Here is a 26986-nt window from a genome sequence, read left to right as displayed (position 1 = left end):
TATGATATCTCTCTTGCCACCAAGCTCCTCCTCGACCACCACCTAGACTTCCGCTAGACCACCACTAACAATTGTCAGACTTTTGTCAGACTACCAAGTGACGCATAGACTTCCACCAGACCACCGACTGATGCCGAACTTCCACCGAACCAATGACCAATGCTGGACCTCTGCCCTGACCATTGACTGACACCGGACTTCCGCCTGACCATGAACTAGCACCAGACCCTCATCTGATCTCTATTTGTCTTTATATTTCAACCTGACGGTTGATGGTTATAATCTGATCGTCCCCAAGGACGGTTCGTTCACATGTAATCTACTCAAACACTAATGTAATCATTTCAACTGAGCGTGGCCCCGTGTAGTTGTGGCCCCGTGATTTTTCCCTTCTACAGGATTTTAAACTTAAAAAATCTTGTGTTATTTGTTTGTGTGCTGGATATCCGTACAACGTTAAGACATAAAATTCTAAATCTATTGTCGCATATATTCTAGCCCGCTATTAATCAAATAAAAAAAAAAAAGGAGAAGGGATTGACCTACGAAGAGCTTAGGTGAGAGAGGGCAATTGTCCATCCTTTTTTTTATAATTTTCTTAATAGAATAAGCATCATATTTTAAATTATTCAGTCCACCCTCAATTAATGTACATCTACATAAAATTCAAAAAAAAAAAAAAATCTTTTCTGCTACACCTTTAAGATTTCATTTGGTACGGTTTTCTTATTGCTTCTTAAATCAGCTTTTTATATAAAATTTTTAAATTTGGAAAAAAAATGCTTCAAAAAAGAATAAAAAAACCCTCCCAAATGAACCTTAATTAATTAAGAATACATGTCATAATCTTATTTTGTGCCACCTTTAAAAACTGAATAGACTAGAAGATGTAACTTTATCTTAATCAAAACAGTAGAATGTTATTGAAAAATCATATGGATTCCACTCTTATTACAGTCAGGCCATTTGTCTTATTCATGAAATTAAAATCTCTATGAAGACAAACGAAGCTCATGCACTGCAATTTCCCTTAATAGCGACTACAAAATGCCCAATACAGCTCCATCGACTCCGTCTCATCACCACCTCTCCCTTTCTAATGAAATAAAAACAAATATGCAGCTGATGTGTCCTCGACTTTGACTTCTTTTGCTCTCATAATTTTTCCCCTTTCTTTTCTTCAAAATTTTTTAACTACGAATTATTCTGTGCGGAGTCTGGACGGGAAGTTCCCCTTTGGAATGTGAGTATACAATGTACACAATGTACACTCACAGTCCGGACGAGAACTTCCCGTCCGGACTCTGCATGGAACAATTTCTCCACTTCAATAAACAAAAAATAAAATAAATAAATATTAAGCAATAATTTAATAGAAAAGGACAAAGAAACAAAAATCTTCTCTTAAAGCTACCTAAGCCAGCATTTTCCTTAACAAAGCCAAGCTGTCGTGAGACTTATATTAAGAATTAAATTAATGTTTTCCCATACAGATAGTGCACTAATTCCTCGGCTTGATTATTAATAGAGGAGCATAGCCTACGCCTTCTTTTCTTTTGTGTTCATTATTAGGTTTTCTTTCTTGGTATTACAATACTGCTCCTGCATGATATATAGATTCCAAACTTCTATAAAGACTCCCTAATCACAATTCATTTATATTTATACATTCATCAAGAATAATTATATATAAAACCTTCATTTAACTTGGGAAAAAAATATTCAAAATAATAATAATAATAATTTCTTATGAACTCAAAAAGCATAAACCACGGGTCATGTTGTGGAAAAATTATTCTGTGCGGATCTAGACATCGTCCGAAGATCAATCAAAGCGCGCGACGTCACTTTTTTTGCTCGGTGCCGTGTCCGGGTACCACTTGGTATAAAATAACGTGACGTATTTTAGTTGGTCTCCAGACCGTCCAGTGTTCGCACAGAATAATTTCTTTGTGACACAACAGTTGAGGACATTCGTGCCTCTTGCCATTGCCGCGTTCGAATCACTCAACCTGCCCAATAAAAAAAAAAACATAAATTCACTAACTATCATATTGGTTCAGGTTGGCGACAAAGATCTTAACACTCTTTATCTCTATTTGATCATCCAACGGTTTAGACTTTGTTTGGCATAGATTTTTCTACCGCTTTTTTGTTATTTTCAAGAGAATAATTTTGTGTTAGAAAACTGTTATAGAAAGCAGCAAAAAAAACTATTTCAAACCAAACAGCCTACCGAGCTCGAACCATCAGTGATTTATTTGAGCTTGAACTTAGACAAATTATTACTCCCTGAATCTGTCTCATCAACCCAATGCTCATCTTTAGACCCAACATACAAAAGATATAATAATTCTAACTAAAAATACATATAAAGCCATAAAATTAATCATGATAAGCTAATTAAGCTCTAAGTAGTTGCACTTTACACTACATAGACGAGCATGCATCATTAAAAACATAACGGGTGCAACAAGCAATTAATCTTTCTATATATATATGAACAAAAATTATGGAGATCTTCTCATTTCATGTCATTATCTACGTGTTCATGAGATAATACTGATAAAATTTCAATAAACAAATGCATTAAAATTCTTTGTTCATACAGATATAGATCAAAGTAAGGCAATCATGCACCTGCTCATAGGAAGTAATGAAGCATGCATGATCCTTTGAATTAAATGAACAGGCTTGTACCAAATCATCAGTGCAGATTCAACATTCTTCTCTCTCGGTACTTCGCCGGAGCTGCGTCGACAATGGCATGTCTCCGGCTATGTTATCACCAAGAAGACTACTAAGAGACCTGGCTTTAACCACTCCAATCTTCTTCTTCGACTTTGTCGTTGACACTATGTCCGGAGAGCTATTTTCAAGCTTGGCTTCTTTCACTGAGCTCATACTCCTCAGCCTACCTTTGCCTAAATGGTGCTCGCAGAGAGAGTAGCCAACAAGCGTTGGTTGGCTACAACGCCAGCCTCTACCGTTAACTCGGCTGCACCTCGAACCCTCCATTAGAATAGCTGGTTTTTTCCTCTTATTCGCCGGCGACGGCGGTGCACCTGAGCTGCTTTGGCCAGAAATAATACAGAATGGTTGGCAAAAAGGGGTTTTTTGGGTTAAAAAGTGTGATTTTGACTAACCTTTTGGTGGTATTAACCGACGGATTCTGAGAATGAGATTCCTTCAGATCTCTTTTTGAATCGAGAAATGAGAAGAGGGAGTTTTGATCGGACTTATAATAAGAATAAAAAACCAAAAGGGTGAAGTGAATAAAGGGTGTATTTTTATGAGGAGAAAATGTAGAGTATTCATTTATTTACCTGATCCGGATTGAAGAAAGGAAAAGCTTTGCTGGCTTCCAGTTGCAGATCTTCAACTGAGTGCAATAACCGGCTTTCTGAAGCTTTCTTATTTAAATCTTGCTGATCAGCTGGTTCGGAACACCATGAATGGTTGCTTTTGAGCTCATGAGTTTCAGTTAACAGATCCGGGCTTTGCATGGGAGGAGGAGGAGAGAGGAGGAAGCCTGGCCTTCTACGGATTCTCATGGAGATGAGAAGAGGAGCAATGGATGGAGGAGATACTAAGAGTGCAAAATCTCTTACCTTCTCTAGGCCCAAGATAATAAAGAGAGAGAGAGAGAGGGGCTGGGGAAAGAGCTGGCTTTTTCTTATTATTTTTTTAATTTCTCATAATGAATAACTAAAATTTTAAAAAATATTTAAATGAAAAACTATATTAAAATATTCTTATAATATTAATTATGTATATATTACAATTATTTTTTTTTGGGAATTATTACAATTATTTTAAAAAAATGTTAATTAAATGGATTATGTTTTTTATTCTATTTTGGTTCTTATTTGTTTAATGATAGTGGCTATAATGAGAGGAAACAGTTTTGATTGGTGGGTGGAAATTGGGGTTTAAAGTTGGGTGGAAATATGATTGGGTATGGAATAATAAAGAGGTGATGGTGCAGTTAGCTCATCAGGCACGCAGAGGAGGTGGAGGAGCGGGTGAAATTGTGGAAATGGAGCTGGGCACGTGCGGTCGGGAACCGGGACACCGAGTGTTTCCGGTGATTTGTTGTACGGTTCGGTATAGAAACCGGATAGAGCGGTGGCGAAGCAATTTAGATAACGGGCAAGTAGGCAACTGGGAAAGGACATAATTGATTTGTTATACGTTTTTTTGGGCTGACGACGGAATAAATGAATAATCGCTATCAATCTTTTGTTAGTAATTACAAGTGAGCTTTGTGCCCCGTGACATTATTACGTGCGATCATCGGATGTGATTCGGAGATGAATTAAAATACGTCATGTTATTTTTTTTATTTGTGTATCTGTGTTATGTATCAGATGATGTGACATATCATGATTCATCTCCGGACCATCCGACGACTGTACAGAATAATCTCTCTTGAGACCCATACTAAAAATTGAGAGAAGAAGCCCTTCATGCATTTCACTTGGCTCTATTGTTGATAGGGGATTTTAGCTCTAAATTAAAAAGTTTAGGATCAAAACTTAGATATATAATGTTCGTGTGAATTTATCTTAATTGACTCAAAAGTCTCCTAAAAAAACAGAAGAAGCCCTAATGCCAAGTAAGGGTGTCTGATAACGATCCTATCCATCAATATGATTCAGATCCTTTCTAAAAAAAAACAAATTTAGGTTGATCCATTTGATAATTTGGTCGAGTTCAGTTTTAGAATTTCGACTTGTTTATTAAGTGGGTTGGATTCAGATTGAGCGGCGAACCTGATTTTAACTAAAAAAATGCTTGTTTAATTTCTTTCTCAAACTTTTTTGCTTGTTGATATAATATTCTTATTTTTTTTTATCAATTTATCTAAAATATGTAGTTGACAATCTATTAAAAAATTAACTTTTTTAATCAAAATAAGTTATCGGGTTTGTTCTGATCATTTGGGTTGTAATTGGGTTAGATTCGGGTCAATCATTTTGACCAATTTATTAAACTACTTCTTAAAACAGTAAGAAAACTGTCTCAAACGAAGTCTTTCTTTTGAACTAGGCCTGTCCAATCTATGATTGGTTTAGGTATATTTGTAATGTAATATATTCTCCAAAAAATATTAATATAAAAATGTCGTCAATTATTTTAATCTAATCAAATCAACTAAAATGTATTGATTGAGGTGTGAAGTATGAGTATTGAGTTCAAAAAATAATTTTGAATTAAATAAAATGTTATGATATTTTAATCATAACTTAATTCGAGCTAATTCAAAATTAATTGTATTTATATAATGAATTTATAATATAAGTACATATGTTTTAACATGCAATGGTCTTTTTTAATATTTTTAAGATAGTATGGATTCATCTCATACATAATATTTTTTGCTTAATTTCAAGAAACTTTATAACAAGGGATGGAGGTTATGGTTTTATTTGAGACATTTTTCTTATTGTTTTGTAAATCAGCTTTGAAGTATAAAAATTTTTTGGACTAAAATTTTTTGTACTAAAAAGCTGCTTTAAAAATTAATAAGAAAATCATCCCCAACGAAGCCTATATCACATCATTCAAATAATAAATTGATTTATCGTCCAGCCCTCAATCAATTATAACTAACCAATGTAGACGCCTATTCATTGAACAATTATTACGTCCTCCGACCGGATGCATGGAAAAACTCGGTACACCTCGGTATAGGCGGGATTTTGCCTACAACCGGATGTTCCTCTGCATCCTTACACCGGACCAAATAAAAGTTCCTATTCATTAGGGTCTGTTCTTTAGGGCATTTTAAGGGTTAGCTAGACTCATAAAGCTTATTCCAACTTAATCTTCTCTTGAGACATATTTCTTATTGTTTTTTAAAGTAACTTTTTAGTATAAAATTTATGTACAAAAAAGCTGTTTTAGAAAACATAAAGAAAATTGTTTCAAATAAAGGCTTCGTTTGAGACGGCTTTCTTATTGTTTTTTAAAGCAATTTTATATAATAAAAATTTTATTTTTTAGTAAAAAACTGTTTTAAAAAGCAATAAAAAAGTTGTCACAAACCTAACCAAAATCTTAGCCGACTTGGCATCCATGCATTCTAACATCATCCTTGGATGTGCTTGCCTTATCACTCTTCAACCAAAACAATCATCCTTAGTTGATTTAGGATTAAAAAAAAAAAAAAAAAAAAAAAAAATTTAGTGGATTTTATTTCCTTTGAATTTTTAAGATAATATAATTATTTTAACTATAAATTTACGCTATTTTAGATCATCTTACATCCATTTTGGCCTCAACGTTACATTACTTAGAATAATTATTTACAAATCAAAATTAATTGAATTCAAATTTAAAAATAAAATAAATCTCATGAAGCAATAGTTTAGTTTTTAAATATATTTGAATTTGAATTCAAAACTTTTAAATTTAAATTATATTATCTATTATTCTATTATATTTAAAGTTTCATTTGGGACAATTTTTTATTATTTTTTAATAAAAATTTTCTTTTTCAAAAAATTATTATACCAAAAAATTGCTTTAAATAATAGTAAGAAAGTCATCTTAAAGAAAGCCTTAATTTGAATATGATAATATATTTGATGGGATAATTAACTTCACATATATTTAAATAAAAATTCAAAATTATTTTACTATAATATATTACATACTTTGTCTAAAATGGTATAAAAATAAATTAAAATGCAAATATTTCTAGTTATGGAAATTCAGCAAAAGATTAATTTCATTTTAAATTCAAAATTAATTTAAGAAATAAAAATAATAAAAAAAATTAAATATACCAGTTTCTTTATGAACATATCATAAAAAAGAATTTCTGATTTTTTCTCTTCTGCATTGGCTGTATATTTAGGAAAAAAATGGTGATTGGTCGTAATTTTTGGATAAAAGACCGTTGACTGGCAGTCGGAGTGGATCTCGGCGTTAATTTTGTGGACTTGTGGGGAAGTTGCTTAGTGTGTGACAGTGGCTTGATTGTGAAGGGTGTGCTGTGGGCCACAAAGAAGCCGAAGAAGGGTATCTCCCCCACATTCAGGTGCTATAATTTAGGCGAGTATTATTATTATTTTTACAATAATTATTTTTTAATTTGATTTATTAAAATACCAAATTAATAATAAGATTTTTTAAAATACTATTACTTATTATCAATTATCATTCAATTTCCACGCGTAATATTATTTTTTTTACAAAATTATTGTCAAAACTATTATGAATAACCTTAAGGAAATATTAATAGATTGTGTCCACTCGGTCTAAATTGTTTTTATTTAGAATGTGGATATTATGAATAATATTGTTTTTACTTATTGATATGTCACTAGAAAATTCACTTGATAAAGTATGAAATATCGATGCAGATTGGATTAGAGGCTTTCGGAATTAAATTTTGGGTCATATGAACTCTAATTTAAGCAAAGCGATAATCCAACTAAGTATATTAATGAGACAAACTTAACGAAATAAAAAAAAATAGTCTGATACAAATCAAAATGAGCTCATATCAAATATTTTAAGGATAATAGTCAAATACAAAATGTTTGATAGACTGTTTTGAGATTCTAATTAGATTACTAAGTGGCACTTTAAAAATACATAAATAGAATGAGGGGATCACTAGCTCGAGGTTCAAGAGAGCTCGGATGCTTGAAGAATCCTGCAACTCCACTAAACAACCAACCAATATTGCCATCCGACCATGGCCATCAAACCTTTGCCCTTTGATTATCATTATTCAATTATAATCTTTTGATCACCATCGCCCAACTATAACCCCCTGACTACCATCAACCAACTACAATCTTATAATCATGGTATTCAAGTATGGCCACTCGACCGCCCTCATCCAACTATAATCCTGCAATAACCATTACTTGGTTATGATCCTCCGTCCAATAATTTCCTCCAAATACAGTCCTCCAACCACTATTGCCCACTCGATCAAAAAAATATTATTACCTTACTATGATCTCTAAACCATCATCACCCAACAAAAATGTTTAAGCGAATATATTGCTTGATTAAGATCCCTCGATCTCCATCTCTCAATTATGATCCCCTATCCTACTATGCTCAACAATGGCCCTCAACCACCATAAGTTGATTATGATCCTCATATCATTATCGCTCAACCACTATCTCGATTATAGCATCACAATCGTCATCATCAGATTATAAACCTCTAACTACAATCGTATGACCGTCTTTTGACCACTGTTGGCCAATTATGATCGTCTGACAAATATTCCTAACTACAATTCTCAACGACCATCTTCCGACTAAAATCCTATAACCATCAATCTCTACTGCAAATTTCATTATTTTCTTACACTAACATTAATTTCATTAAAAAAAATAAATCATGTTTGGCTATCTTGAGCCAACTTGAACATATTTAGCAACTCGTCAAAATTTGCTCTCTCTTTGTTCACATGCCTAAGAGTTTGTGAGACCTTCATTATGAGGTCATACAATGAGAGGATTTTATTTCTTAAAACTTCATTATGTTGATAGACAAAAATGAATTGAAAATATTAAATCCTATTTATTTACTTCAAAGGTATTTGCGTAATATTTAAATAAAAAATAAATATTTTAAAAAAATTCTTTAATACCGTTTTCCTCCTAACCAAGAAGCCCAAACTAAACAGGCTCCACGTCCTCTGCCTCTGGAATCTGGATAAGCTGCTTCCCCTTCGCCTCTTCTTTTCGTCTTGAGCATCGAGAAAGCGGCCTCTCCTCAATTCCTCAATTCCATTTCTCGATTCGAAATTGGTATTCTTGATTTCCTACAAAGCTTGAATCCTCCTAGGTCTTTTTATCCCGTCAATCGGCCTCGAATCTCTGCCATCTTTCACTAAACCCTATCAAAACTATTAGATCATTACAATGGCAATTCCGGCTTCAAACCCTTGTGTCCTCTACCGCGATTTCGGCCACCGTGAGCGCCAGAGCGCCGCTTCCTCTGCTGCTGGCTGCGGGGGGTGGTCTCCGGTGACATCGGGCTCGTTGTTGACCTGGAGAGGAGTGTGCCGGAGGAGGAGAGGAGATTTGAGGGCGGGAGCCTTCTGGATAGCGAAGCCGTCGTCGGTGGAAATGGAGGAGATCGGCGGAATGGAAGAGATGGATGAGGTCCTTCGCCGCTCGAAGGAGCTCTCACAGCCGGTTATTATCGACTGGTGAGTTCGTATAGCATTAGCCGAGGTATGCTTATGTCCTGGTAACGTGAATCACGTAATCTAGAATGTAATAGATAAGCAAGTAATTGTGTTTTCTTTGATTTATGCATGCTCCTGCAACGTTATTGATTGATTGCTTCTTCAAAAATCATGAAGCAATATCAACATTCACTAACAACTGTTGTTAGGCTGCTGAACAATCTACCTGAGGAAACAGAAAGAAACTCTGAAAGAGGCTTAATGATTAATCATATTAAAACAAATGGATCAAGCATGTCAAAGAAAAAAAGAACATATATATACACGCACACACACATTAGTTCAGCTATAAAAAGATATGCAGCCTTAGTAAAATTTAAGACATGTTCAGAATACATGTAAAATGAACAGTTATATGAAAAATATGAATTAGGTGCTTGATTTAGTAGAAAATATATGAAGATATTGGTAAACAATAAAAGTGATGTAGTTCAAAAGAATGGAGTATATTGAAAAAAATGGCACAGGACTTATTACAGTATAGAGTGCGATCTACCGTGAAATGGTCAAATCACACATACTTTCAAATTCATGGTTCAGAAACCTTTAATTTAGACAACTTTTTTTTTCTTTTTGGATGAAAATCGAAGATACAAAGAATTTGAGACAGGACAATTTGATAACAATCAATTAAAAATAATGCATAGAAATTTAGAAGCCTAAAATCATATGTTCGATTTGAAATCACTCAACAATAAAAAAAATCAGACTGTTTCAGGTTTTATGTATGTCAATAATTAGAAATTAGAAAATATAAATAAGAAAATTGTAAGAGATCACCAAAGAATATAATCTAGCCTCACGTTGGCACATAAAGTTAACTTTTACCAAAATTTGGAATCGCCATTGCGATTACACTAAGAGAAGACCACATGGAATTGTATCCAACCATAAATTTATTCAATCAAAATAAGGATTAGAGTAGAATAAAAAATGAGGATTGATTTTTAGTTAATAAACATTCAACTATGATGTTATCGGGCTCAATGGTGGGAGGCGGTGACTGGTGTCATTGGATGGCAGTGACAACGGAGTTAGCTTGTGGTGTATTTTAAAATTTAATAAAAAGTGGGTAAGTTTAGAATACATAAAAAATGAACTATAAAGTAAAAAACAAGTTTGCCGAAATCTTACTCTGGATTCCCTTTTCATTAAACTAAACATCAAAATTTTTAAATTAGTTGCATTTGGAATAGTTTGCACTTCTTTTTTTAGCAAATCAAACAACAACAACAACATAAGCATTTGTCCCACTACGTGATGTCAGCTACATTAATCATTTTTCATCTTTGTGTCATGTTAAAAGTCAAATTCTCATTTAAATATAATAAAGAAAGATCATTTTTAATATTTTTTCTAACCAAGTCTTTTTAGATCTACCTCTACCTTTCTTAACATAAATCAAATTTAATATCTCAACTTTCCTAACTAGGTCATCAGAAGGCCTCCGTTTAATGTGACCAAACCATCTAAGGATACTCTCTCTAATCTTATATTCCACTAGAGCTACTCCAACTTTTATATGTAAATGCTCATTTCGTATCCTATCTCTAAGGGTAAAGCCTCTCATCCACCTAAGCATCCTCATCTCTGCAACACTTAACTTAGTATTATGCTTCTCTTTTAATGGCCAACATTTGGCACCATAAAACATTGCAGGTCTCACCACCATCTGATAGAATTTTTTCTTAAGTTTGAGGGGAACTTTTCTATCGCACAACAAGCCCGATGCATTCCTCCACTTCAACCATCCCACTTGAATTCTGCTGATAATATCCCCATCTATTTCACCATCACTCTGAACAATAGATCCAAGATATCTAAAACGTGTATTCTTATTAATGACTTGATCGCCCAAAGTCACAATCCCCTTACTAGGTCAATTGCTACTAAAATTACACTTCATATATTCAGTTTTAGATATACACAAGCGAAAACCTTTAGCTCTAAGGTTGACCTCCATAATTCAAGTTTACCTTCAACTCTCTCTAGCCTTATCAACAAGAAGAATATCATCAGCAAAAAGCATACATCAAGGTACATCCTCTTGCAAATGTCTAGTGAGAACATCCATGACTAAAGCAAAAAGATATGGACTAAAGACTGGTCCTTGATGTAATCCAACTGAAATAGGAAAATACTTGGTCAAACCACCTTGTGTTTGAACACAAGTAATAGCTCCTGCATGCTTATCTTTAATGATTTGAATATAACCGTTATTAACTCCTTTCTTTTCAAGAATTCTCCATAGCACATATCTTGAAACTATATCATATGTTTTTTTCTAAATCAATAAATATCATATGTAGATCCTCCTTATTTTCTCTATATTTTTCCATCAAACCTCTCAATAAATGCATGGTTTCTATAGTAGACCTACACGGCATGAATTCAAATTGATTTTGAGAAACATTAGTATAACACTATAACCTACGCTCCATAACTCGCTCCCATAGTTTTAAAGTATGACACATTAACTTAATTCCTCTATAATTCGCACAGTCCTGTGCACACCTTTATTCTTAAAAATAGGAATTAACACACTCATTCATCACTGATCTGACATCTTTTTAGTCTTCAAAACAGTATTAAAAAGTTTAGTAAGCCAATAAATTCCTTCATCTCCTAAGCATTTCCACAACTCTATTGGAATATCATCAGGTCCAACAGCTTTGACACACTTCATTTTCTTTAAAGCCTATCTAACTTCGGTTTTACTAATACTTCGATAAAAATAAAAAACTTTATTTTCATTTAGGTTTAGGCCTTTAGGGTGCTAAATTCATTAAAGTCAATCGTGTTTTCACATTATTTATTAAAAAGTTTAGCAAAATATGTCATCCACCTTTGTTGAATATCATATTCCAAGAAAATTATTTTTTGATCTTCATCCTTAATACATTTCACTTGAACTAAATCCTTGCTACTCCTAACTCTTTGTTTGACTAACTTTTGTATATATCTTTTTCCCTCCTTAGTATCTTATCTATTACATAAATCATTAAAAGTTAAACTCTTTGTATTACAAATAGCTTTCTTAAATTCCTTATGAGCCTCTTTATAACAAATCAAACAATTATTAATAATTTTATAAATCAAGGAGGTCAAAGAGATCATAATAGGCGGGCTACAGAGGTTGGAAGGATCTTAGTCTTTATATCTCTTAAATGATTCGAGGACTGGATTTGGCGGGCAATAGAGGTCGGAAGGACCGTAGTCAGGCGATTGATGTCAAAAGATCGTAGTTGGGTCACGGTGGTTGGAGGAACCATAGTTAGGCAATGGAGGTCTGTTGGATTGTAGTAGTCAGGTGACAGAGGTCAGGGTGACCGTTTTTGAGCGACGGAGGTCAGAGGGACCATTTTTGGGCGGTGACTCGACTGTGGCGATAGTATGGAGGTCCCACGACAAAGGTCAGGCAGAGGTCCAACAGCGTTGCCCGAGCTGAGGTCCAACAGTTATGACAATTAGGTAGATGTCTGGTTTTTGTTCGCTGGTAAATGTTTGACTATGATTGCTGGGGTGTGAGGGTTAGCTGGCGGTGGTGCCTTGGTGGAGCTTCGGGATTCTTCAAGCCTAATAGCTCACTTGAATCTTTAACCCTAGGTTTATAACTCCTCAAAAAGTTCCCATCATATAGAGAGTAGATCATGTAGAGAGTGGATGTTTATTTATAGATTTTAAGAGTGACATGCTCAATAAATATGGAGAAGATCCTAAGCAATTTTGGAGTGCTTTATCAGACGACCCATGAGCATTTGTTCAGATTTTATGTACCTTATCGGTGATCTTGGACTCATTGGATTCGTCTTGTCATGCCACTCGATTCCAATATAAGCATGTTATATTTGGATATCATTTGGTCATCCAATTAATATTATGAATCTTCCAAAATGCTTCAAGCCATTGATTTAAGCCTATTTTAGCTTGGATTAGACCAATGTTGGCCTCGTTGGGTCTGTGTCATCGAGACGTTTAGTTTGACTATAATTTTGCTATAAGTGGAGTTCATATGATCTTAATTTTAATTTTGGAAGTTTTCCATTCAAATATGCCCCCAGATTCTTGTGTTATTAAGACGATTTTTGATGATGTATCACTTTATAAATAGTATTCCAATCTCAACTTATGTAAACTTAAGTTATATACATCCGAAGCTTGGTGTGCTGACAGGAACCGATCAGCGTTCTCCTAAATTGGTCGGAAGTTTTATTGGATAGGAATATCCTAGCTAAAGTTTGATCAATTTTAAACTCTTTACATTTGTTTTGAAGGAGTAAATTTTGTGAATAATTAGTCAACTGTTACATTAAATCATCTCAAACCAAATTAAAATGTTTGAAAACTCAATCAAATTTTAGTCAGAATATTCTTATTCGTTTTCCCTAAATTGTACCAAAATTTTAATTTTATTAGGTAAGCAGACGAAATTGTAACTTCCATATCAAATAGGAAAATATTTGCATCTTACACATACTAACCTCTTCATATTTTTTTTCTGTATTTCCAACTGTGTTTAGGATTGCTTCCTGGTGTCGAAAATGCATTTATTTGAAGCCCAAACTGGAGAAACTTGCAGCTGAGTTCCACCCCAGGTTGGCTACTTTTCCAAATAAGTTTTTTTTTTTTTTCATTTTTCTCTACGTGGAATATGTTTTCAATAAATCAATAAATCGTTTGGGAATTAACTACTTTTAGCTAACAAAGCAATGGAATTAGTTCATTTAAAAGAATATATATCTGAATTTAGGAAGCACTTTTCCTTCACAATTTCCAGAATTAAGTTCTACTTTGTGGATGTAAACAAAGTGCCACAAGCTTTGGTAAAGCGTGGAAACGTTTCTGTAAGTCAACCTGTTTTATTCATTCATTAAATTTGATTATTAGTCATATAGCAGAAAACTATTTTATTAACAATTATAATATATATATTTTTTTAATTTCATTGAAAATTAACGTCCTCCTGGGTATTTTCTTCTTGGATCTTTGTCTCAGAAAATGCCTACAATTCAGGTACTCAATATTCTTCTTTTATTTTTACCACAATAGTCTGCTTGAAGAGGAATCACTGCTCACGGTTTTTAATTGTAGCTATGGAAGGATGGTGAATGGAAGGCCGAGATAATCGGAGGGCACAAAGCATGGCTTGTTATTGAAGAAGTTCGGGAAATGATTCAAAAAAATATCTAACAAGTAAGCAAATCAAATATATAATTTTCTCTGTTCTTATGTGTAAATATGTAATTTATATTTAAATTTTAAGTTTTTTATCATGAAATTTGTAAACATAAATCTATGGAAATATGTAATGTTTTTTAGCTCACCATGCAGTATGTTATGTGAAAGCTTTGGCTAAAAAAACATCTATAGATAAAAAAGAGTGGGTGACAACTGACCTTAGATGATCAAAATAATGTAGAACCTAAGCATCAAGTCGAGCCTAACACAAATTTTTTGGCTCAATTACATGAAACGCGAAGCCTATCAATAGCTGAACTCACTAAAGCAAAGCATTAGGGGTGCCAATATTTCACACAACCCATAAACTCGACCTAAAAATCCCGGCTTAAGATTAAACCGTGTGAGAAAATAATCACGTTCGAGATTCCAACCTATTTGTAAAATTGGATAATGAGAGTGATACCGTGCCTTTGTAATCTACCCACTATGCCATCGACTTTGCACAAGAATGAGCAATTAGAGTGATCATGTTCGCCACTATACCGTGCCATCAACATCGCGTCTATTACAGCCGCTGTGTCGACGGGATTCCCAATTTGTCGTCGTCGACATTGTTCGGGCCTTCATCCATCAACGTCTTGTTTGCTAGACAAGTTGTCGCCCATCGATTCAAGTCAACCATTTAAGAGAGTCGGGTCGAGTCAACCCATAAACCCCACAAACTTGTTGCATGTTGATATTTTTGATCCGTTGGTAAAATCAATCTAACTCAAGTTGAACAAGTTGATCAGAGTCAATTTCGGACTTAACTCAAACAACTCGTGACCGGATATTAACACACCTACAAAGCACAAACATTCACAACATTTTTTAAGATTACATTATAAATATCCCAAATATCAATATTGACAATATAGGTCTTACGCTCCAATTGCATAATACTACGTTCGCCCTTCAGCTCTTTCAGTTGGAACTATTTTTCATTATTTTGGCAACCAAAACATAAACAAATTTAAAATTCACTTACAAAAACTAATACAATACAATTGTAAAAATTAATCAAATTAGAAAATAAATCACGCACTGAATTGTCCGGGATCTGAATGCAGAAACCTCAAAGAAATCAAAAGCATCTGCCAGAATCTAACCCAATTTTCTTCTCGGCAACGTACAGCGCTGACGACGCTAAAGATAAGAAAGCGCATCAGAGACTCTAATTTATTGCCTTCACAATCATAATCTTTCTATGAAGAAGATTGAAATTTTAAAAAGAAAAAAAAAATTATAACTTTCGTTGTAGTATAAGCTCGGAGACTCGTCAAATAAATCAAATTGGAGAAAAAAAGGCCTCATAAGTTAAAGAAATAACATCAGAGGGAAGCGGTGCTTACCAGATCTCAGATGGTACGGTCAAATATAAAATCATAGGCCCCTACTGAAACATTTTAATGAGATTTCAAAAACTTCGGAATCCTAATCCCTAAACAAATAAAATACTATAAAAATATATAATTTAACGTAATATTAGGAGTGCCAATACACGACCCGAAAACTCAACCCGAACCCGATCCGAAAAATTTGGTTTCGTGTTGACCCGAACCAGGTCAGGTTCGAGTTGACCCGAAAACTTGGTAATGACCTGCTGCCCACGCGAAACTACCGTCCCACTGCGAACCGCCGAACCCACCGTGTCCCGCTGCGAAGTGTGAACCCGTGCCACTGCCCACAATGGATAACGGGTCGTGTCGAGTTGACCTGAACCCAAAGCGGGTTCAGATCTAGAAAATCAACTCGTTTGCAAAAACGGGTCAGGTTCGGATTGACCTGATTGGTGCCAGGTCAATTTCGGGAGAACCAAAACCCGACCGGTGACACAAAATTGACACCCCTATGTAATATAATAGATATGAATCATGATAAATAATATTAATAATAGAAGGGGAGCTTTAAGGGAAAAGTAACAATTTTGTATTAAAAAAAATTCAATAATTATGTTGAACAAATTCAAGAAAAAAAAATATAAATAATCGATTATCTGGGATCCGAATGCAGAAACCAAACAGAAATGAAGAGACTCTGCCAGAATCTCACCCAGTTTTCTTCTCGGCAACGTACAGCGCTGATGACGTTATTGATACAAAACGCATCAGAGACTCTAATTTATTGCCTTCAATTTCATAATCTCTTATAACAGAAATTTCAATTTTCAAGACAAAAAAACATATCTTAAATCCGAAGTAATAGCTCAGAAAATGGTTGAATTATCTCAACATCGATTCTTTTCAAAGCTCCTTTCAGAGTTTGATGGTATCTTTCTATAATCATCACAGCTCTTCCAAATTCTTTTTAGCGTTAAAAACAAAAACAAACCAAAAACTCAAATCTTGTAATTGTAAATATAGTCAGAAAGAAAACCAGCACTCATATTTTAACCTTAATTCGGAACTATGTGAATTGTTATTCCCTGAAAGTTCTAACAATGTTTTAAGGTTAACGATCTATTAGTGAGCCAAAAATAAAAGAGCTATTAAGAACATCTTCAACCGAACGTCAAACGAGCGAATGACATCATTCAGTCGCTCCAGCAAAACGCCAAATCTTCTGCCATTTACTTGAGGGTGAGCCGCACTGTTCACCTATGCTATTTTGCTCTCTCATTCGAAAAAAACACGTGAAAGAGAGAAGGATCGTTACCTTCACAAAAGCACATAAAATGACATTCGATTGGAGCAGCACCACGGCATTTTGGAGTTTTGCTGTATTTTGCCGTGAAAAATGAAATTCTCCCTTGGAGTTGCCCTAAAAGGTTTAACCAATTTAGAATTATTAATCCTAATCAATATAAGGTTTTTTTTTTTGTTGTTCCTCTTTTTTTTAAGATGCTTTTAGAAATCGTTAAGGGAATGAAATTTTCTAACAGAAAAATACATATAAAAAATCTTCTCGAAATAATAAAAAATGAAGTTCCTAAAAAAACATTTCTATAAAAACATCCCATCCAAAGAGAGACCAAAAAATAATTTCTCATTTAAAAAAAAAAAACTCAAACAAACTAGGTTACCAAATTTTTTTTTTAATTTTTTATTTTTTTTATTTTACCAAATGTAAGTTCTGCCATGATAGAAGTTAGCAAATAGCCAAAAGAACACGCTAAATCACTGCAATATGCTTTCATCCAAAATCACAAGAGATCAAAAATGAAGAAAACACAACAAACTCAATATCTCAAATCTGAAAAAGAAAACTAAAAAAGGGTATAAATCACCATTAAAGCTTATCTAAAAGTTATAAACATATATGAAGCCGATAACATGGAAATCCTTTGGACTTTCATGAAAGATCTTTGCTCCAAAACCATCAGCGAGGATGAATCTCACAAGCCTGATCAAATTGGAACCCTAAACGAAAAAATAAAACCTAAAAAAATTTACAAGATTGGTAGCAGTAGATGTCAGCGAATCAGGGCTGAGATTTTAGATCTAGGTTTCGGAACCTGTAGAAGGTGAGAGGAGATACGCTCGCTGGAACAGAGTACTTGGGAGATCAGAAGCTTCAGCCCATTGGTGGCGAAAGGGTAAAAAGGAGCGGACACGATCTAATAGAGAGGACAGCGAACGAAGGACTGTCGTTGTGAATAAAAGTGAGCTGTAAAGATATATTTATAGCCTATGAGCAAACCCTAATAAATCCAAGCCGTTTAATCACTCATTATCAATGGTTGAAAACGAATCAAATCGTAGCCCTTTATCTAAAAATCCGACGGCCAAAAATAAAAAGGATTTACAGGTAATTAAATTCTTATTTATCAAATATAATTTTGTGCTTATCTGATCTATTAATAAAATAGGCTTAACTTTTATATTTATATTCCATGAATAATTTAGATATAAATTATTTGTGCTAAATAAGAGGATTTTATGAACAATGAGTTCAATGAGCTCCAAATCCTTCATTCTAACCTTTTAAAAAAATCAATTTAATACAAAAAAAGTAAGTCCTAGAATGATTGTGATGGTAGAGGGATAGCTTGTCTTCTTGTTGTTCCATAAAATCCTTCACAATATACAAATAAATAGATTATAGCACACAAGATAAACAATATTTTAATCTACAAAACTCCTTTAAAGGAATAACACTTGGTCTAACTCAATTAAAGCAATTTTATCATGTAGATTAAAAGTTGTAATCCTTTGTAAATCTGTCAAAGAAAGTGAGATTACAAAACAAAGTGACCAGCGTTGCAATTAATCGGTGGCAAGTGACGACAAATAGGGGACAGTGACATCGTTAGGCAGTGTGAGATGATAATCGATGGAGCTTGATGATGTTCAATGATAGTCAACATTTAGTATTTGTGGCGGTCTTTAGTGTTATTCAGTGGTAATCAATCGAATATATGATGGGTGTCAATGACTGGTATTAGTCATTGGCATCAATTGCGATAAATTGTTAGTGAACTTTGAAATACTATGAGCCCCTGAATTATCTCATATATAATTATTTTCAAAGTATAAGAGAATGACCAATTTTATAAACTTCTACGTGAAACATCCTAATTATTTTTGTCATAATGCTACATTGGAGGTTTTTAGAAGGGTCTTTCTTAGTTCTTAAGAAACTCAAAATTAAATAATCATAATCTCATTGATTCTTCTTCTGTTTAATATACTCATATTAATGGGTGGCAAGTGACGACAAATAGGGGACAGTGACATCTTTAGGCGGTATTTGGTGACAATTGATGGAGCTTGGCATTGTTCAATGTTAGTCAATATAGAGTATTAGTGGCGGTCTTTAATGTTATTCAATGGTGATCAATGATGAATATGATGGATGCCAATAGCTGGTATTAGTCATGGGCATCAATTCTGTCAATTGTAAGTGAGCTTTGAAATATTATGATCCCCTGAATTATCTCATATAGAATCCTCCTCAAAGTATAGGAGCATGACCTATTTTATAAACTTCTAGATGAAACATCCTAATTATTTTTGTCATAATGCTACATTGAAGGTTTTAGAAGGGTCTTTCTTAGTTCTTAATAAACTCAAAATTAAATAATCATTATCTTATCGATTCTTCTTGCCAATATACTCATCTTGACTATAAACACTAAAAATTTAAATGTCATTAGGTCCGTCAAATGTTTTGAGAAGCTTTTAATTATAATTTTGAATGATTGAATTATAGTTATTTGGACTAAAAAAAATGCTCTTGTTATCATTAAATTCTTATATAATTGAAACATTAGTTTCGATCAACAACAACATGCATGCACACACGCACGTGTCGAATTAAGCTCATCATCTCATAGTGAAACAATCTTATGATAGTTTTTTTTTCTGTCAAATTTCAATAATTTTATTTTCCTTTGATACTTACATGCCTCTCTCTCTCCCCCCTCTCTCCCCCTCTCTCTCTCTTCACCTCTATTTAATCAACATATTTCAACTCCAAATATGCATGTTTGTTTTAATGCCCTAAGGCCATCTCTAACCAAATGCAAAACATATATTTTCCATCCGCCATGAGCTCATTTTGAACGTGAAATTCATCGGCATTTTTACAAGGTGAACAGTGCGATGCCAATACTTGTGTGGTACTATTTATAAACACTTTATTTTCATTTTATTTTTCTTTGTAAAATCTGAAAACTAGGTAAATATTTATTTCAAAATATAAATTCTTCATCATTAAGATGAAATTCAACTCCATATACATTATTTTTTAATTGTAGGTTTTTCATTTTAAATAATTTAAAATACCATAGCATAATTAAAATACTACATTCATATATAAATTAAGATAAAATCCACATTAGTTGTGATTAAAAATAAATATTAAAAAATATGAGAAAGAATATATACAAAATATTCTTTTTTGATGTTATGAAATAAAATTTAGTTAGAAACGAGCTATTGCATTTTAAAGTATTATTATATTTCAGAGTGTAAAATAAGTTTTTTGATTGGAGATGCCCTCAACCCCATTCATACAAACGAAACCTTTCAATCCTTCGTCGAAAGCTTAATGGATGCATAGGCGCATGGAAATCATGCTATGTTAATGAGGATGATATAGCAAAAATGGCACTCTAGAAAAGAATCCTACAGGTTTAGGTTTCATTTGCGACAGCTTTCTTACTGCTTCTTAAAACTATTTTTTAGTGTAAAAATTAAAATTTTATACAAGAAAGCTGTTTTAAGAAGCAGTAAGAAAGCTGTCCCAGACAAAACCTTAATGTGTAAGCAAATGCAGCGAACACCTAGTACCCAGGAAGGAGCCTTCCATTGTACATCTTGTCGAGTAGTTTTCGTGCCTCGGGTCGCCGGAGAAGTCCCTTGTTATTCGGCAAACCAGTTCCCAGACAAACTGGGCAAACCAGTTTTCCACGACCTGTAGCATGAAAACAGTAGTCTCAGAAGATTCAAGTAAGCAGAAGCAGGCACTACACTGCCTTTCAAAGTGGAATAATGATTTCCCTGAAGATATTATGAAACTTAGGTTTCATTTGGGACGGCTTTCTTATTGCTTTTTAACGCGGCTTTCTAATTAAAAAAATTAAAATTTTGTACTAAAATTCCGCTTTAAGAAGCACATAAAAAGCCGTCCCAAACGAAGCCTTACTCTTCTAACTTTCAAAGCAGAAGTAGGAAATGATAGCAGAAGCAGTTCAAAATTATGTATGATGCAATATTGTAGCAGCTTAAAAAAAAATACTGAGGATTCTTTTGGGACGGCTTTTTTGCTGCTTCTTAAAGCAGCATTTGAGTACAAAATTTTTAACTTTTGTACTAAAAAATTATTTTAAGAAACAGTAAAAAAGCTGTTCCAAACGAAACCTGAATGATTGCTACTTGAAGTTTCATCAAGTATGATGGAATATTGAAGGCATACCGTAACAGTTAGGACACTCGGTGAACTCATAAACATCTTTTGCCCGTTTTCTATTGAGAGCTTTCCATTTTCCAGTGCCTCCACACATGTCACCTAATTTCACACAAGTGAGCTTCTGTGATCAGATCAAATGTTAGGTCAAAAATACGCCCTTCATGTGAAATAAATTTTAGGACACAAATTCCAACTGCAAAGTGCAAGACTTCATTGAGTAAAAAGCTGTTTTAAGAAGCAGTAAGAAAGCCGTCCTAAACAAAGCCTAAGAAAATCATGGCCTTAATGTGTAATATAGACTTAAAAAGGGCCAATAGTCATAATAATGAAGATAGGCAGAATAATAGACTGCATTTGCTATTCTCCTCTTGTAGTAATGAAGACTCATCAGAATACTTTATTAAAATTCCATTTATCTAATCAATCAGGCTACATAACCACTATGAAGGGATAAATAAAAGCTAGCTATATACGGTTGATGTAGCCTAAAGTGACCTTAGAATCCTTAGAGAGATTAAAAATGAAGAAGAAGCTCTGTAACAAACAGAAGGATGACGAATGAAATGGTTGGATGGATTTAAAGTCTCCTTCAAACATTGCTATTTTTATATTTTTTTCTACCTTAAAAAATGTTTTAAGGTAATTATATTATCAGATCAATATTATACCATGTGGTTTTTGTTTATGGTAAGAATATATAATATTTGTTTTTACAATATAACCTCATTATTAATGATATTCTCCTTTATTGTTTTTTTTATTGCTCTCTTCTCTTACTTTTATATAGGCATGCATGTACTAGCACCATACTGAAAGAAGTAAAGATATAATTTTTTATGATTTCTAACATAGCATCAAAACAACGATCTTAAGTCTCTGTCTCGACACCTAAGATAATCTCAAGTAAACCTCATCGCTTTTGGTTCAAACCGCTCATCTTGATCTCATTTTGAGAGCAACGCCATATCTTGATGATTCTAAGCCGCGAAGATCCCATCTTCCATGAGGACCTCTATGCATTCATCTCGTGTCTTAAAGATCCTATGAGGATCCCATGAGGATATTGTTAGGAAATACTTGCAGAAATCGAAAGAACATGACTGAAATTTGGAATTTCAACAAGATAAAAATATAAATTGAGAGAAATTTGGTGGCAAAACACAAGGAAAACTTGATAATTGATGAAACATTGAAGAAAACAAATAAGATACAATGAATCTTCAATTCGAGAGGAAGATCCGGCTCTCCCAATCTCTAGCCGATAGCTAGAGCCCAAACAAACCTAAGAGAAAACCAAATTTATCAAAACATAACATAACCCTAATCCTCTCCCATCTATTTAGAGAATACAAATATAATGATAATTACTAAAAAGTCCCTCCCAATTTTAATTCCCTCCTAAACCGCCCCATCCTCATTAATTTTGCATTCAAATAATGAGCCCCACAAGGCGGGCCGGCCTTGGTTTTTGGCCACAGGACAGGTCCTTCTTGGACTGGTCTAACAAATATAAATTTATTTTTAAATATATTTACATGTATCTAACTCATGCCAAACTTAGTCCTGAGAAATAATGATACGAGAAAAAAAAAATCATGCCAAACCATACTCTAGTTCAAAAATCAAGCTTAACTTGCTTGCTTAATGAATGGCCACACAGAAATTTATCAACCCAAACAAGTTGTTCACAAACATTGAGCCTTTTTTACTCCCCTAGTGCCTCACAAGGAGCATAGGTCCGCATCCTGCTTTCATAACCCAACAACACCAATAAATAGAGAACCTAAGACCACAAGAAAGGTTCACATCAGGAGATTTTGAAGGACATATCTTCCATCCAGATTCTTTATGCGAGAATGAGAATGAGAAAGAAGATTGAGAGAAGACTTAGAAAAATGCACTTCTACTAAACAAATTTCTAATTTTACCCAAATAGACTTGTTTTACACTGTCGAACATAATCCATCTACTTTTCTAAAGAATATTATATTCAAATTCATAAGAGACTCCTTTCTCCTTTAATTATTCTATCAACTTCCGCTCAGTCAATCCAAGTAGTTCTAAAGTTGTGATCCCTTTTTAACTAGTTCTGAATGTTAACAGTGTTTTTCTTTTTGACATCCTAACACCTAAGCTTGCAACTAGTTCAGTCCAAAGCCTAACTTGGCATCTGCCAAGAAAACCTTTATCGACTAATGCTTCATCTTTCATGCTTATAAAATCAATGAACTTCAATACAATGCTTCTTGGCACTTGTCAACTTTCTTACAAGCTAGATAACTAACAGATTTTGGAACTTGGTTATTGGACAACTACACAGTAGTGCATTAAAAGCATTAACAACAACCACGTGGGCAAAAAGTACTGAAAATATATTCGACTTCAGTGCGCATAATCCTATAAATATTTATTTCATTTAGTAATTCATTCGGATGGTTAAAGTGGAGGAATGCATCGGGTTTGTTGTGTGATAGAAAAGTCTCCCTCAAACTTAAGTAAAAATTCTATAAGATGGTGCTAAGACCTGCAATGCTCTATGGTGCATAATGTTGGCCATTAAAAGAGAAGCATAATACTAAGTTAAGTGTTGCAGAGATGAGGATGCTTAGGTGGATGAGTGATTTTACCCTTAGAGATAGGATATGAAATAAGCATATACGCTAAAAGGTTGGAGTAGCTCTATTGGAAGATAATATTAGAGAGAGTCGCTTTAGATGGATTGATCACATAAAACAACGGACTTCCGATGACCCGGTTAAGAAAGTAAAGGTGTTAGATTTGACTTATATTAAGAAAGGTAGAGGTAGACCTAAAAAAGACTTGGTTATAAAATATTAGAAATGACATTTCTTTATTAGATTTAGATGAGAATTTGATCCTTAAAAGGACACACTGGAGAAAAAGGATTCATGTAGCCAACCCCACATAGTGGGACAAAAGGCTTGATGTTATTGTTATTGTTGTAGTAATTCATTTCAAACTAAAAATCCAATAAATAAAGAATTGATAGAAAATAAAACATAATATTTCTGGTAGATTCTCATGTAAATAGTGATTCTGACATGCAACATTCAAGTAGTAGTTGTCAGTTGTCACTGCTCATTTAACATTTATAAGTTAATCAAATATAAACGACTTGATATGCAAATAAAACAAACAAAACAAAGGGAAAAGGAAAAAAGATCCTTACATATTATAGCACCAGAGCCCCCACAATTTCGACAAACAGGTTTTTCTTTCAAGGAATCATCAATCAGGTCTGATGCAACTCCATTAGATGTACCAATACAACTTTTTGAAAGATTTATTAGAACCAGAGACGCACATAAACATGCAATAGATTTACGTCTTGAAGGCTTCGCATCAGATCTCTGCACAGGTAGTGTAAGGCATTGAGTAAATGCCCAAAAAGACAAGCAATAAATTAAGGCTAAAAATTCATATCAAATAGAACAAAAAAATTGTGAATTTCAACATATAAGAAGCTATTTCCTTATCATTGAACTACTGCTTATAGAAGCAAAATAAGCTACCAAGAGACAATAAAATCACCTAGTGACCAATTATGATTGCATGCAAGCCTAAGAAAGAATCATATATATAATTCCAAGAGATTTTCAACAGCAACATACAACAGCATCCAATGTACTTGAGATAAGTACAACACTAAAATTGACCATTTGAAGGTCCTAAGAAAGTATAGCAAGCACAATCTTGTAGAAAGTTCACCTTTCCTTGGTATGAAGATGTAGCTTCATCTTCCTCCTTTGCTTCATCTTTCAAGTTACATTTGATCTGAAATTTGACTAATTTTCTGTTGATTGGTGCTGATGCAGAAAAACATAAAGCAATTAAAACAATGGATAGGATTAACCTGAATGAATATGACAGGATATAAATTATAAATAGGTAAGCGTTTAAGGCAAGTATCTAAGAGCACAAGACCCAACTACACCCAAATCTTGTTTACTTATGAAATTAACACCAAATTACATCTATTTACAACAACATTGCTCAAATCTAGAAGAGTGAAACAAAACAACGGGGAAAAGCTCAGATATAACCTAGACCTCCTTTCATAAGCAAGAGACGAGGCGATGCTCAAGGTTGTTGCATATCACCAAAGAATTCTCAATAATTTAATCATGGCACACACAAATACACGAGTTTGATAACTCATTTTAGAAACCAAATGTTAGTTTTTTTAATAAGGAAGATTTCGGTGCCATGTAAATAAATCTCCCTACAAGTAAATAGAGCTTGCAATTACAAATCTTGTTTTGTTACTTGTTGAAACACTTGATAAGAATTCATTAGCATTTGCAGAACAATGAAATGGCAATATCTCACAAGAAATTAGAAGAATAATCTCAAAATGGTATAAGAATTGAACACATCAATCAATAGAAAGAGTAGGAACCTTCATAAAGTTTTTTAAATAATAGAAAGAAACTTTAGCTAAGAAGGAAGAATAGAACCCTGGTTGATAAAATAGAAAAGTATATAAATCATTCCTGACAAAAGCTTAATAATCTATAGAGTGCCTAAATTAACCAACACAGATTTTTTCTGTGGAATTTAGTGGAAGGGCTGTTGTGAGACGGGAAAAGGGGGGAGAAATAGTTTGCGGAACTTCTTTTCATCGACAGATGAAAGTGAATGTACACCAGAAATTTCTAAAATTTACCTAGTTCCTGGGTAAAGAGAGAGAGAAAAAAAAAAACTTACTTGCACCGATTCTATTGCTGCTTCCTCCACTAATACTGCGGGGAGAGACCGCCAAAGGGGGCGGCCATGAGAGTAATAGCTGGCTGCTGCTAACCATTCCTCTCTCTCTCTCTCTCTCGCTGGGCTCCCGCCCTTCACTCTCTCTCCCTCGCTCGCTCTCTCGGTGCTAGCTCCGAAAAAGCAAAAGAACACAAGCGGAGAGGAGAGGGAAAATGGTGAAGCCGGGAGCGGAGTGTGCTACTTAGCGCCAATCAAGAGATAAGAGAACCATCCTAACATCTCACGATGAGGAAAAATTACTTGCTCGCCTTTAAAAAAAATGGTTTTTTTATCACCTTTAAAAAATGGTTTTTTTATTTCTTTTCCCATAAATAGATTGAAATTTGGAACTTTTAGATTTTTCACAAGAAATTCTGAGCCTTTCTCCTATATTTTTCTTGGTTAAATTATATAATTATATACATTAAAGAAAAGAGAGGAGGAAATCTTTCTCTAATTTTCTAGTGTGAGAAACTCTGCTAGGGTTTTTTTCGTTCCCGCATCGCATTTTTTCTCCGCCTCCGCCTCCCGCCACTCACGGAGGGATCCTTTCCTATGGATCCCTCCCTTCACCCATCCTCCTTCCCTCCTCTGCCAAATGCTTCTTCTTCCACTTTCGCTGGCTCTCCTTCCCCTTTACCTTGGGACCGGGTTTTTTCCAACCCGCCTTCTGTAGGTGATTTTTCTATCTCCTCCCTGCCGACGCCTGAAGAGATTATCGACTTTCCGACGGTCGATATTGCTGATGCAGTCGAAGAATGGAATCTTGCGCTGGTTGGGTACTCCTTGGGTAAACGACCTTTCTATGAATCTCTACTTAACGCTGTTAAGAAGCTTTGGGATCTCAAAGGTAATATCAAGCTAACTTCCCTCAGCAACGGTTTTTTTCTTTTCAAGTTTTCATGTCGTGAAGATTT

The 26986-nt window shown here is 34.0% G+C and overlaps 3 protein-coding genes across 7 annotated transcripts; 1 reads left to right on the top strand and 2 right to left on the bottom strand.

The window, feature by feature from the left end:
• Window positions 1-2563: 2563 nt before the first annotated feature.
• LOC110096605 lies at window positions 2564-3626 on the bottom strand. The gene is made up of 3 exons (XM_020822643.2): window positions 3327-3626; window positions 3147-3238; window positions 2564-3070 (listed from the first exon to the last, which is right to left on the bottom strand). Exons 1-3 carry the CDS (start codon window positions 3552-3554, stop codon window positions 2719-2721), a joined length of 672 nt encoding a protein of 223 aa, XP_020678302.1. The 5' UTR covers window positions 3555-3626; the 3' UTR covers window positions 2564-2718.
• A 5059-nt stretch (window positions 3627-8685) lies between these two features.
• On the top strand, window positions 8686-14554 carry LOC110096586 (thioredoxin-like 3-1, chloroplastic). 4 transcript variants are annotated; one of them, XM_020822609.2, is made up of 5 exons: window positions 8687-9191; window positions 13751-13825; window positions 14008-14074; window positions 14226-14243; window positions 14331-14554. In XM_020822609.2, the coding sequence occupies exons 1-5, from the start codon at window positions 8902-8904 to the stop codon at window positions 14418-14420; spliced, it is 540 nt and encodes a 179-aa protein (XP_020678268.1). In that variant the 5' UTR covers window positions 8687-8901; the 3' UTR covers window positions 14421-14554. The 4 variants fall into 4 exon arrangements, with proteins under 4 accessions (XP_028551458.1, XP_020678268.1, XP_028551459.1 ...); XM_020822608.2 differs by having other exon boundaries at window positions 8696-9191; window positions 14322-14554; XM_028695625.1 differs by lacking the exon at window positions 14226-14243 and having other exon boundaries at window positions 8686-9191; window positions 14322-14554.
• Window positions 14555-20470: 5916 nt separating this feature from the next.
• Window positions 20471-26313, bottom strand: LOC110096593 (protein PHOTOSYSTEM I ASSEMBLY 2, chloroplastic). Of its 2 annotated transcripts, XM_028695624.1 has the most exons (6): window positions 26031-26313; window positions 25032-25129; window positions 24493-24673; window positions 21309-21401; window positions 20648-20807; window positions 20471-20550 (listed from the first exon to the last, which is right to left on the bottom strand). In XM_028695624.1, exons 1-5 carry the CDS (start codon window positions 26125-26127, stop codon window positions 20677-20679), a joined length of 600 nt encoding a protein of 199 aa, XP_028551457.1. In that variant the 5' UTR covers window positions 26128-26313; the 3' UTR covers window positions 20471-20550; window positions 20648-20676. The 2 variants fall into 2 exon arrangements, with proteins under 2 accessions (XP_028551457.1, XP_020678283.1); XM_020822624.2 differs by having other exon boundaries at window positions 20471-20807; window positions 26031-26312.
• Window positions 26314-26986: the final 673 nt, after the last annotated feature.

Source organism: Dendrobium catenatum, unplaced genomic scaffold (assembly GCF_001605985.2).
Source record: "Dendrobium catenatum unplaced genomic scaffold, ASM160598v2 fragScaff_scaffold_664, whole genome shotgun sequence".
Lineage (NCBI taxonomy): Eukaryota > Viridiplantae > Streptophyta > Magnoliopsida > Asparagales > Orchidaceae > Dendrobium > Dendrobium catenatum.
The sequence above is the reverse complement of the archived record's forward strand: the minus strand, read 5'-3'. Positions and strand labels throughout refer to the sequence as shown.